The sequence below is a fragment of the Carlito syrichta genome, unplaced genomic scaffold, assembly GCF_000164805.1.
Source record: "Carlito syrichta isolate Samal-C Ts95f unplaced genomic scaffold, Tarsius_syrichta-2.0.1 Scaffold287934, whole genome shotgun sequence".
NCBI classification, from domain to species: Eukaryota; Metazoa; Chordata; class Mammalia; order Primates; family Tarsiidae; genus Carlito; species Carlito syrichta.
The window spans coordinates 25,168-38,333 of NW_007232030.1; the positions used below are offsets into that span (position 1 = coordinate 25,168).

Here is a 13,166-nt window from a genome sequence, read left to right on the forward strand (position 1 = left end):
AAATGCTTGTTCGATTGTCGGAGTTGCCTAGAGGGACAACAGGAACCAGCCTGGTGTCCCTGGTGCTTTGTATTTGGTTGTTTTAGATACACGACTTGCAGGGACAGTGTCAGGGCCACAACTTTTTAGTCTAAGTTAATGGTTTGTAAAGATTGGGTTTGGCATCTTAAGGCTGTTCCTGCAGTGGGCAGCCACCACCTGGCCAGGCTCACCATGTTTGGAAGTTCTTGAATTTCCCATTTATTCAGTCAGTGATTTCCTTCCTCAGTGGGGTTGGTCTCAGTGATTCTGATTTGTTCCTTCAACTGGAAAGAAATGGGAGCTCCACTGTGATGCCCAGCCTTTTGTATACATGTAGACCTGGCCTTGACCTCGGGGATTGGGTTTGGCTGGGAGAGTCCATTATACAGTGAGTGGAGGCACCTCCAGGCACATCCTTCCTTCAGCCTTGCCCACCTCTGACCTGACATTTGACTTTAGGATGGTAGAACTGCTGCCTTTCATGCCTCAGATGGCACAGCCTTTCTTCTGAAATCTCTGGAGCAAAATGCTGATTTTTAGGGAATGTGAAGATGTGGTTACCAATGACAGGAACAGCCTCCTGGTCCACCTCTCCGGCTTTAACTTCTAGCTCTGCCAGAACCTAGCTCGGGCAGCCTGTGTGATCTGCTTCTTTATCTGCTTACTGTGCTAATCCAGCCCTGGGTACTCGGAAGAAGGAGTGTCAGAGCCTGTCACAACACTGAGCCTTACCTGTGCTGGTGGTCAGTTTTTTGAACTTGCAAAGTTGCTGCTTCAACGTAAACATAAAAAACATAAATGACGCTGGGCTCGGTGGCTCAGTCTGTAATCTCGTGCTTTGGGAGGCCGAGGTGAGTGAATTGCCTGAGTCCGTGGGTTTGAGACCTGCCTGGGCAAGTTGGTGAAACCTCATCTCTACAATAAATCAAAAAAATTAGCCGGGCGTGGTAGTGCACGCCTGTAGTTCCAGCTACTCGGAAGGCTGAGGCGGAAGGATCGCTGGAGCCCAGCAGGTCGAGGCTGGCCACTGCACTCCAGTTTGGGTGACAGAGTGAGACTCCAACTGAAAAAAAAAAACCAAAAGCATAAATTACTTTCTAGTGTGTGTCATTTACATATTAGTTTCACAAAATAGAGAACGGGAAGCATAACTCTGAGGTGAGGCACAGGTTGGAAAGCGCAGTGAGGGCCCATTATCAGCAAAGGACAGGAGAAGGGGATGTTTCAGGTAAATTATATATTTTGCTTTCATTGGAATTACGTAGAACACATTTTCCATAAGTTGGATAATACTAAAGCTGGTTTTTGCAGCTGCTAGACTGAAGTTTTAGTCTTTAATCCAGAGTGTTAGCCTTTTTCACGGCATGCTTCATAGAGCTGCCTGCCATCCGCACAGGCTCTGCCGTGATGGGCCCTCTTCTAGAGCCGTGCAGCATTGTAATCCTGCTAAGGATGCTTCCTGTGGGAAGGCATCCTTGATAGCTGAATGTGCCCGTGCTGCCTAGTTGATCTCAGAGGTAGTATGCAGAGTGTGAAAAACGATTTTCATTTTTTTTCCCCAGTGGTTTGGATTTTGGACAAAAGTGTGTTAGTGGCACAAATGGGTTGAGAATGCAAATGTGACTTGGTTTTTATTGGCCTCCCTGAAAGTTCAGCTGCCCAGCCTCCATTTGTTCCAACTGCTTCCAGAAGCATGGGCCTCCCGGCTAATGGGAAGAGTTTACATTTTGTCGTGATTGCTGCATTTAAAATCGGACATGAAAATAACTTACGGGCAAGGGGATGAATACGCACTGCATGGTAGCTATGCTAGATTGGTCGTTAGTTGTAGGCCAGAGAAAGTACCTGTTGATATCATATGCTTGGCAAAAATGTTGATTTATCTACAAATCGACCAGCCTTGAGGAAAGCAGGCCACAGTGACACAGTTGACTGAAAAATGTATGTTTTTAAGGGTTTTTGTTGTTATCAGGACAGAAAAATAAGCTTTTTAGAATGTTAACTGCATTTTGGTTATTTGGGGAGGGATTAATTTTATTTAGAGTAATTTCATATTTTTCTTTTCTTTTTTTTGTTCTTTTTTGAGTTGGAGTCTCACTCTGTCACCCAGACAGGAGTGCAGTGGCTGCTTCCGGCCACCGCAGCCTCGACCTCCTGGGCTCCGGCGATCCTTCCGCCTCAGCCTTCCGAGTAGCTGGAACAACAGGTGCGCGCTACCACACCCGGCTAATTTTTTTGATTTATTGCAGAGATGAGGTCTCGCCAAGTTTCCCAGGCGGGTCTCGAACCCGCGGATGAGGTCTTGCCAAGTTTCCCAGGCGGGTCTCGAACGCGCGGACTCAGGCGATCCACATACCTCAGCCTCCCAAAGTGCAGAATTATAGGCTGAGCCACCGAGCCCAGCTTTTATTTTTCTTTATATTTAGTTTTTTTGAGTTGGAGTCTCAGTCTGTTTCCTGGGCTGGATTGCAGTGGCACGTTCATGATCACTGCAGCCTCGACCTGCTGGGCTCAGGTGATCCTTCTGCCTTAGCCTTCCAAGTAGCTGGAATCACAGGCATGTGCCACCACTTCGGGCTAATTTTTTGATATACTGTAGAGACGAGGTCTTGCTGAGTTGCCCGGGCTGGTCTTGAACTGTCTTGCCTTGGCCTTCCAAAGTGCTGGGATTATAGGTGTGAGCCACCGTACCGCCCAAGGTACTGGAGGAACTGTTTTATAAGTCTAGAGAGATAAATGACTTGTGTGTGGTTGCATTGCAGGTTGGTTTAGTGAAAATTGGAATTAAATTCAGTTGTGCGAGTCTCTCCCTGCAGCCCCCACCTCCCTGCCCCCAGCTGCCTAGGTGAGTCTAGCTCTCTAATATGAAATTAGCTCCCTCTTTCTAGTCTTCTAAGTAGCATTTCTTAAAGCGATTCTCTGACTTCTTGCTCCTCTTTTTACCTCATTTAATCCCAGAAAGATAATTTGGCTTCTTAACCCCATCTGTTAACCCTAGCTTTGTCTTCTCTTCCTGACCTTGTGTTTTGGGTAAGCAGCAGAATTTCTTGAGTGATTTTTGATGGAGTAGTTAACACCGTCTTTAACTGTGATGCTAGTGTTTGGAAATCTTTCAGAAAACAAAGAGAAAGAGAAGATGGAGATTTAAGGTCTGTGGCTTAAAGGTCATTTTTCAAGAAAGCTTTAAAAATGTTTTTAGAAATAGCATAGTAAGCTCCTAATCTGCTGTTCTTATGGTGTCCTAACTCACACCTCCAGAACCTTCTCTAAGACTTTGACATACCATTCTAAAATGCATTTTTTGGTCAGTTGTTGTGGTGGCTCAGCCTTTAATCCCAGCACTTTGTCAAGCTGAGGTGGGAGGATTGCTTGAGCCCAGGAGTTCAAGCCTAGCCTGAGCAACGTAGTGAGACCTTGTGTCTCTACAAAAAAATTAAAAAGTTAGCCTGATGTGGTGGTGCACCTGTAGTTTTGACTACTTGGAAGGCTGAGGCAGAAGGATCGGAGAGCTGCGATCATTCTACTGCACTATAGCCTGGGCAAAAGAGTAAGACTCAAAATTCAAAAATGTAAAAAAGTGGTATAATGCCAATTGTTCAATCAAATAAAGCAAATTTTTTATACTTAAGAGGAGGATCCCCCATAAAACCCCTCTTTTGGTGGGCGGACCCTTGTACAGTACAGGCTACCCCTGCCAGGAACTCACTGGCATCAGTGTACCAGCTAGTTTTGTTGTGAGATGTTGCGTTTGGCCTCAGTGAGATTTCTTTTTTGGAGATTCTTTCAGTGCTTTTGGCCATTTCATGGTGGGTGATTTATGATTGCACCTGCTTATAGCATGCTGAGTGTTCAGTTTTTGACCAAAAATGGCATGACTCCCATGCCCACCCTCTCTATTCACCAGATCTTGCCCTGAGCAATTTGTTCCCCTGGATGGAAAAAGTCCTCTTAGGGAATCGTTTTGTCAGTGTGGATGAAGGGGGAGAAAACCAACAGAAGCACTAAAAGGCATCAAAGTGGACGAGTTCAAAACTGTTTTAAGCAGGGAAAAAAGCATCTCAATAAATGTATTGCATGAAACAGAGGAAACTTTGAAGGTGACTGAAGGTTAAACATGTAAGATAAATTCTAAATAAAATCCGTGGTTTTTTTTTTTTTTTTTGCACAGCTGAAAATAGCCCTTATCTTCTGGGCTTTATCATGCCCCAACTTGACACTTCCTGCACATATAGTCAGTCACTGTATACCATCGAGCTTAAGGAGCAGGCTCTGGGCAGGCTGAGCAGAGCTCCACCTTGGCTTTGAATCTTGACTCTGCCCTTTGCCAGTCTTGGTTGGTTACTCCTTGTTCCTCGTTTTCTTCATTTAGAAAATGAGGATGAGGATTAAGTGAGTTAGTACATTATAGCACATGAGTCAGTGTTTGGCACAGTTGACTTTCATTGTGATCTGAAGCTTTGTTGAGTCTCTCTGTCTGTGGTCCTTGCTTTTTTGTTTGGCCCCACAGCTGGGGGCGCATAAGCACAGACTCCACCTACCTGGCACGTAAGTGTGCTCAGTGTGTGGATCAGTGGGGCGAGGTAGACAAGTCAAGAAGTTTAACTTGAAGGGGGCAACTTGCAGGGACAGATAGGGTTTTCTGATTTGTGTCCACTGTCTTATCAGTGATTTGAATAATGTCACAATGCCGTTCCTGAGGTGGAGATGACCAAGGAACGCAGAAGGTGTGACACGCCTTCTCATCAGCTCTGAGGGGTGCCTCAGCATTGCAGCCACTTACTTATTCACTGAACAAGCATTATTTAGCATTTGTCACTGTTTGCTAGCTGGGGGTTCCCTCTTCATGTAATTTAGGGTCTGACAGGTAAACCAGGCATTGTACTAGTTACAGTAAGTGGTGGTCATGAACAGGAAATGGGAGGTTCAGAGCAGAGGCTTCTGCACTAATTCAAGCTTGAGAAGCACCCTGCTTGTTCATCTTGGCCTCTCAGACGTCTCTCTGGCTCCCAAGCCTCCATCCTTTTGATTGACCTTCACAGAAATAGTGATATGGTCTTGGGGTGAAGGAACAGTCAGGCTATGGAGATTTCTAGCGCAAGGCATCTGGCCCCTCTCTTGGTTACATACACTGAGAGGAAAATGGGGCACTTTTCTACTTGTTACCTGTCAACTGACTGGAAGGAAAGCATTTCAACAAAGGGACACCCTGGTCTGCACTATTCTGAAATTTAATTCTGGGTACCGAGTCTGAGACAACTTCTTCAGTTTTCCATCTGTGAATCTGCCCCTAAGAAATTGTGAGGTTTCTGTGCAGGAGTAGATGAGGAAGAAAATGGAAGACGGCAGCGTGTGCCATGAGAATCATTTGTTGCCCTTAAGTGAAGCTTTTTAAGAACTTCTCATGGCCTAGTTAGCCTGACTAGAGATTGTGAAGACTCAGAGCAAGACAGCAGGAAGGGAGTACACAGTTGACTTGGTTTTGCTTTTATCAGTTTTCTTCACCTATTGCCATTTTATTTGTTTTTGATCTAGGTCAGGATAGGTCTGTTATAAGGGCATGTTTAGATGTGTGCTCACCTTGTTTGGGCTTTACAGGAGGATGGGTTGAAATGAGCAAGTGAGGACATATGCCCACTAGGGGGTAGTGTGGACTGTAAATGTTACGAGTCATGATCTGCTCTTCCTCGTTTATTTAGGGTGTTTGACTTAATTCATTCAGTGTTTTTTTTAGTTGTTACAAGTTGCAGTTTTCAAACAGTCTTGTGACTGTAGCAGATGGTAACTCTTTTTCATTCCTGTCATTAGTGATTTCAGATGTTTGGACATTTCTTTTTGTATAGAATATTTTGAGGAGAAAAATTGTAATGCTTTAAAGGTTTTCTACAGAATTTTACCCACTGCATGAAACAAGTTATTATTCTTTTTTTTTTTGAGTTGGAGTCTCACTCTGTCGCCCAGACTGGAGTGCAGTGGCCGCTCCCAGCCACCGCAGCCTCGCCTGCTGGGCTCCAGCGATCCTTCCGTCTCAGCCTTCCGAGTAGCCGGAATTACAGGCAGGTGCTACCACGCCTGGCTGATTTTTTGATTTATTGTAGAGATGAGGTCTCGCTGCCCAGGCAGGTCTCGAACTCGCGGGGCTCAGGCAATCCACTCACCTCAGCCTCCCAAAGGCGCAGGATTACAGGCTGAACCACCGAACCCGGCTCTACATTTGCTTTATTAGTAACCCCATAAAAGGAGCCCCTATTGGTTCTTATTTTAGAGTCACTTCAAGATGTAGTGACAGATTGGAGTAGACAGTGGTCATCATTGAGGCATCTCTCAACTTTATAATGCTTATTTTTTTCTGTAACAAAATTGGCAGAGTTATTGAATTATCAGACAGCTCTTGGACGAGATGAGCTAAAGTCTACAGATGGCATTAATGGTCCTACATTATGGTTTTGTGTTTCAGAGAAGATTCTAGACAAAGGAAACCTAATGACTGCAGACATGCTCTGAAGTAACCTTTCTCACACACAAAAGAGCTTGCTTTCTAAGGATACTATTCATTTTACCCAAATATTTCCCTTTACATGAGTTAGTCATTGCCATATAGAACATCTAAGACCTTACATTGCTTCATACTTAACACAGATTATTATGAACCTAAAAAGGAGTCAAAAAAGTCCTGTTTAGTAGCGACTGCTTGATGGATGTCAAGCATTTAGTTTACTGTGGTGTGATTCTGGGGTTTGCTCTTTTCGTCCCATTAGATCAATTTGATATTTAGTTCATTTTTTAAACATTTGTAGCGCGAAGTATTGTGTACATTTTGTGAGCTGAGATTACTTTCTTGAAACTCCATCCTGTTGTCATTTACACCCATACTTTTCCCACTTTTCTTTTTTTTTGAGTTGGAGTCTCACTCGGTCGCCCAGGCTGGAGTGCAGTGGCGCACACTGATGACCACCCCAGTGTTGACCTGCTGGGCACCCGTGATCAACATGGGCCTCAGCCATCCAAGTAGCCAGAACTACAGGTGCACGCTACCATGCCCAGCTAATTTATTTTTATTTTTATTGTGGAGACGAGGTCTTGCCAATTTTTTCGGGCTGGTCTCAAACCCATGGGTTCAGGCAGTCAACTTGCCTCGGCCTCCCAAAGTGCTGGGATTACAGGCTGAGCCACTGAGCCCCTGAGCCCGGCCAAGGTTTTTGATTTATTGTAGAAAAGAATCGCCACGTAGCCCAGGCTGGTCTCAAACCCCTGGACCCAGGCAGTCCTCTCGCCTCAGCTTCCCAAAGGCCAGGATGACAGGTGTGAGCCACCGTACCCAGCTCCCACTTTTTTTCTACTTTAGTGACCACTTTCCTGAATGTAGTCAGCAGTGATTTCTGTTATGCATGGTCCTAAGCTCAGTTCTACCTGGGATTTAGTCCTTGTCACAGGTACACTTCAGGATTAGTCTGTATTTTGTATATGCTGTCCTGTGAGCTCATTTTTCCAGTCCTTTTGCGAGGTCTCATTTGATATTTGCAGTGACTGCAGGAGAGGTGATGTTAACACAGAGTTGAGGATCCGCAGAGTGGTATGAATTACTTGTGAAAAGCATAGATGTGTGAAGCAGTAGGAATTTGAGCTTGACTGTCTTTACTTGAATAAAATAAACATAGTGTACTTCTCTTTCTACCAAAGAATGGTATAAAACCAGAAGGTATTTTAGCTAACGATGTGTTGAGTAGTAGCAGGAAAGATTGTATTTCCAACCCAGTTTTTGCCTTTTTAGGGGAAAAAGTTGACATCAGTTTCTGTGGCTAAGGCTTTTTCAAATGCTAGCATTTAAGACTTGTTTTATTTGGTTTGGATTTTTTTTTCCCTCCCACAGTTTATGCTGTGGGTTTGTTTGGGAAATCAACATCATTTAGTCAAATAATTATGCATGCTTGTTTTGTCAAAAGTAGAGCTTGAGAACATGTAAAACTAATTCAAAATGTTTTCCACATCTGAGTTTATTCTAGAATTATTCTGATTAAATCTTAGGATTGATCAGGTCATATGATGTGCTTAATATGTTCATTCTTTAGAAAGAATATCTGATTTTGAGGGTGAACTGAAAATAAGAGAGCAAATGCCTTGTCTCTCTCTGCCAGTGGGCACCGGAGTGATGTGAAAGCTATTTTGGGATGTGCTCTCGGAGGCCCTTCTAGCTTTTTATAGCATATGGAGAGTTGGGGGGGGTGGTTGGGACTCTTGCACCCTGGCTCTTTTTTCCCAGTCTCCTGGGGGTAAAACAGGAGGACAGAGGTGAGGAGAGACCAGAATTTAAGGAACATGGCATCAGTTCTTTTCTCATCCCTCTACTCCTGTTGTTCATCCTCCGTATCTTTCAAGGGGTCTGAGGAAAATTGACGGGATGGATGGGCAAGGGCCAAAGCAGGGAGAGCAGGTTGGACCTGTTGCAGCATGCCAGGTGGAGCTGAGTGTGGCTTGGGTCAGTGCTAGCCATGAATGGGAAGGAGCAAAGACTGGGGATGGGGAGGCAGGAAGTCGCATACTGGTTGTGTTGAGTTTGCTTATTGAACTTTCGAGAGGGGTTGTCAGGAGGCAGTTAGAAGAGGCCTGGTCACCGCAGAGTCTGCACTGGATATGGAGTTGGGGAAGGGGGGTCGGCATCTAGAGAGTTATTAGTGGTTAATAGTTATTAGTGGATGACATGAGGTCACTGTGGAAGTATGGACACCGAGGAAGCCCTGGCACAGAACCCTGGTGCACTTCAGTGCTGGGTGCTGGGGTGGTGGGGAGGAACCTTCTAGGACACTAAGGGAAGTCGCTGCTGGGCACGTAGGAAGAGCCAGGAGAGTGTGGCCTAAAACACGGGGGTAGTCTGGCGAGGAGGGAGGGGACAGCTGGGCTGGAGGCTCATGCAGGCCGAGTAAGGAAAGATGGAGACCGTCTTCTTAACCTTCTGATGATCATAGGTGACCTCTACAAACAGGCTAGGGTGGCTGCTGGGTTCAGGACAGCAGGGAAGGAGAGAGTTGGGAGAGGCAAGTATAGGTGACCACAGTCAGAGAAGAGCACAGCAAGGGGCAGAACTGGTGGGAGTGGGGCAAGGTCCTTTTCTCCCTCTGCTGAATTAAGAGCATGTTGGTGTGATTGAGGGAAGAGCTTTTAGGGAAGGGAGGTGGAGATGCTGAGGGGAGATGAGGACAGGCTGGCTTAGCAGAGAGTGACATTTCATCCTTGCAGCAGGAGGAGAGGCAGACACCTGGCAGTTGGGGGTGTATGGATACTGGGGCGGGTGGGGGGTGGCGCTCGCTGGAGTTTCTGTCTTCTCCTGAGATAGGAAGTAGGGTGTCAGCCAAGTGAGGCTAAGGATAGAGATGAGGGAAGTTTGAAGACAGAGGAGAAAGAGTAATGGGTTACGGGAGAGGGAGGGCAGTGACAAGAGCGAGCAGCATGGTTGTCAGGAGCATCGAGGGTCCTTTGAGGCTGATTGCCAACTCTAGGCATGTCAGCGTGGTGGTGTGTCTCTCTAGCCCTGCCTGGGTGTCTGGGTTTGTCCTTGGCCCTCCCTCCCTCCATTCCATTTTGTTGTTGAGAGGAGGGATTTTCAGCGACCTTAAAAACCGATTTTGCCTTTTAAACAGTTTGGTTTGGGTTGAGTTTTAGAGCAGGTTTTACCTTTGTGGTCATCCTAGTGCTGATTTCTTTTTTACATGAGTTTTAAAAAAAAGTTTCACTAATATAATTTTGTGATCAACGTATTTGTAGCCAGAATATGTGATACATCATCAGTAATTACTCGCAGTTGCATTCACCTGGTTGTAATGATTTAAATAGTCTTTTAATGAATTTATATTTTATAAGCTAAATGAAAACCCATCAGGAAATTGGAGAGGTTCTGTTATGTCTGATTCCATTTCTAATTTTATTTTCATGTCTGGTAAAGTGACACTGGTTTAACAGATGTGTTTGTCTTCTATCGTAGGAGACCCAGCGTTTGCTGGCGGAACCGGTTCCTGGCATTAAAGCAGAACCAGATGAGAGCAACGCCCGTTATTTTCATGTGGTCATTGCTGGCCCCCAGGATTCCCCCTTCGAGGGAGGGACTTTTAAACTTGAACTATTCCTTCCAGAAGAATACCCAATGGCAGCCCCTAAAGTACGTTTCATGACCAAAATCTATCATCCTAATGTAGACAAGTTGGGAAGAATATGTTTAGATATTTTGAAAGGTAAGTGTTGTCTTTCTCATCGTGTGCATTCTTCAGGTTTCTCCTTTTACACATTCCATATTAGAACGCAGGCGCTATACGAAGGCCGCCGTGGTCTGTGGGGGGAAATGCAGCATTCCTGGGCCATCTTTTCATGCTTTGTCACTCTGGGCCTATTACCTTCGTAGATAAGTGGTCCCCGGCACTGCAGATCCGCACAGTCCTGCTCTCGATCCAGGCTTTGTTAAGTGCTCCCAACCCGGATGACCCGCTAGCAAATGACGTTGCAGAGCAATGGAAGACCAACGAGGCCCAAGCCATAGAAACAGGTACTCACTACACCCTCTCTGCTCTCGCTCGCAGAGACACACTTGTGCAGCCATACATGCTCTTGGCGAGGAAAGGAGACGGGGAAAATATATTGCAGTAGATCAGAAAGTCACATTTTGCTTCTAGAATGTGACAGCCTCTTAACTCATTTGTGACCGCTGGCATGAGTTCACGTCATTCCAAATCCTGTTCCTGGTTGCCGCTGGCGTGAATTGACCTCATCATGGAAGACTGTCTTTTCGGGTTTATGGTCTGAATAAAAATATAAAGTACAGAATGCTAGTTAGAGTGGCGTCTAAGGTAGATACTGGATATGTCTGCAACTTTCAGCTGTATTGTGAAAAAGGTGACAATTTAGAAAAAATCATTTTGTGTTTAATGGTAGAAGTTTGTGGCAGCCAGCTTCAGTTTTTTTTTTATTTTCACCCACTTTTAGTATTAGGAAAGTGAAACATTTACTGGTCACAAATATGTTTAAAGACAATCTATTATTGGGAGACCTTCTTGGACTCTGATAACTACACCTGACTTAACACATACCGAATGAATACCATTCATCTAGCAATATGTAAAGATCTGGAAAACTTTTGAACTGCTTTTGTAATCAATTTGGTGAAATTAAAGTATGCAGCAGTTTATAGAGAATTTGGTTTATAGTAGTTTATAGCTAGAGCCTTTATAGATTTTAACAAAATTAGCAGGGAACATTGTATATCCAGAAATGAAAGGGCAGCTCTTTTCATCATGCTGACTTTTACTGTAGTGTTTTGGTAATTGGACATATAGGAACTCTTTCAACCCTGTTCCAGTTTATAGAAAATGGCATGAATGTAAGAGATTACAGCGCGACATCTCCATAATTAGCTTAATAGTGTTTGTTTGTCGTTTATAGTTTGGAAAGTAACATGTAGGACTAAGTAAAATAATAATTGTGTGTTTGTTTTTGTCTGCAGCTAGAGCATGGACTAGGCTATATGCCATGAACAATATTTAAATCCATCTGATCATCAAGTGCGCGTCACTTCTCCTGTTCTGCCAAGACTTCTTCCTTTTTTGTTTGCATTTAATGGACACAGTCTTAGAAACATTCAGAATAAAAGCCCAGACATCTTCAGTCCTTTGGTGATTAAATGCACATTAGCAAATCTCTGTCTTGTCCTGATTCACTGTCGTAAGCATGAGCAGAGGCTAGCAGTATCATCTGGATTGTCACGAAGTGTGTAAAAGCAGCGGCCTCTGCGTTTGTTCATTGCCCCATCATGGTTTAAGTATGAAGCACTGTGAATGAAGGTAGTTGTCAGGGTTAGCTGCAGGGGGGGTGGGCGTTTTTCTTTATTTTATTTCTTTGAGGGGGGAGGTAGTTTTATTTTAATTTTACGGGCTCCTTTCCCCCTTTTTATGGTGATCTAATTGCATTGGTTGAAAGCAGCTAACCAGTTCTTTAGAATATGCTCTCTAGCCAAGTCTAACTTTATTTAGACGCTGTAGATGGACAAGCTTGATTGTTTGAACCAAAATGGGAACATTAAACAAACATCACAGCCCTGACTAATGACATTGTGACTTTGCTGTCAAGTGTAGATTCCCTCCTTCAAAAAGAGCTTGTGACCATTTTGTATGGCTTGTCTGGAGACTTCTGTAAATCTTATGTTTTAGTAAAATATTTTTTGTTATTCTGCTTTGCCTTGTACAGTTTATTTTACTGTGTTTATTTCATTTTCCCAATGTGACAATCGTATTTAAACATTAAAACTCTGGTGGAACATTCTGTTTTGGTCTTCACCATCTTACAAATTAAATGAAAGAGATGGATTTTGCCCGTTTCTTTTTATTGATGCAAATTTATGTTACGATATTATTGGATGGAGTGTTTGTAAGCTGGCCCTGTGCGTGCATAAGGCATCAGCATTTGGCTTTTTTTTTTTTTAATTTCCTGGACATTTGAATTAAACATATATTGTCTGGTTGGGTAGATGGCCACTGGCTTCTGACTGCAGTGTGTGAAAATCACTGTCCAAGACAGTCAGTCGTAGCAAAGAAAGCGGTTGTGACCAACGTGTAGGACTTTCACATGTTGGGCCACATTGTTGCCTCAAACTTGGGTTCTAACCTTTTTCTTGGTTCTTGTCTGGTGTGTTGACCCTCACCTGGGGTTTGCTGAACGAAGCGCTAGTGAGTCTCCTCACCACCTGATGAGCAGATCTCCAGCAGTGTCGCAGAAAGGCTTCCTCAGGAGATCCTCCTGCCCGGGTGCCCTTTCCTGCTTTCACCCCACTAGACTTGGCGATGGGAGCTCCTGTTAATCCTGAATTTGGTATTCAGGATTGTTTTCTTCTCTCACAGTTTCTCCCCTCACAAAACTGCTCCCTACTGCCTCTATCTCTAGTTCCTGACCCTTGTTATTTTAAGTCGTAAATGTAGCGGGTCCTAACTATGTAAATGTTGACCTTCGGTGGAACCTCGTCTCTTGCAGTTTAAGGTAATGGATATTGTAGCCCATCTGAATTTTCCTCACTCTTATTCTCATAATTCTGGAGTTTCTTCAGAATGTGGTGTATTTTATTGTGCTCCTATGTAAGATGAAGAATTCTCTATTAAAATTACATTTTCAACATA

General features: G+C 44.2%; 1 protein-coding gene across 1 annotated transcript in view; it reads left to right on the forward strand.

Moving 5' to 3' along the window:
- Positions 1-13,166, forward strand: part of LOC103255197 (ubiquitin-conjugating enzyme E2 N) — a 29,794-nt gene extending 16,628 nt beyond the window's left edge. The window contains exons 3-5 of the mRNA XM_008053163.2: positions 9,995-10,241; positions 10,409-10,549; positions 11,504-13,166. Coding sequence (XP_008051354.2) covers positions 9,995-10,241; positions 10,409-10,549; positions 11,504-11,544 — 429 coding nt within the window. The 3' untranslated portion in view covers positions 11,545-13,166. The remainder of the gene's footprint in view (positions 1-9,994; positions 10,242-10,408; positions 10,550-11,503) is intronic.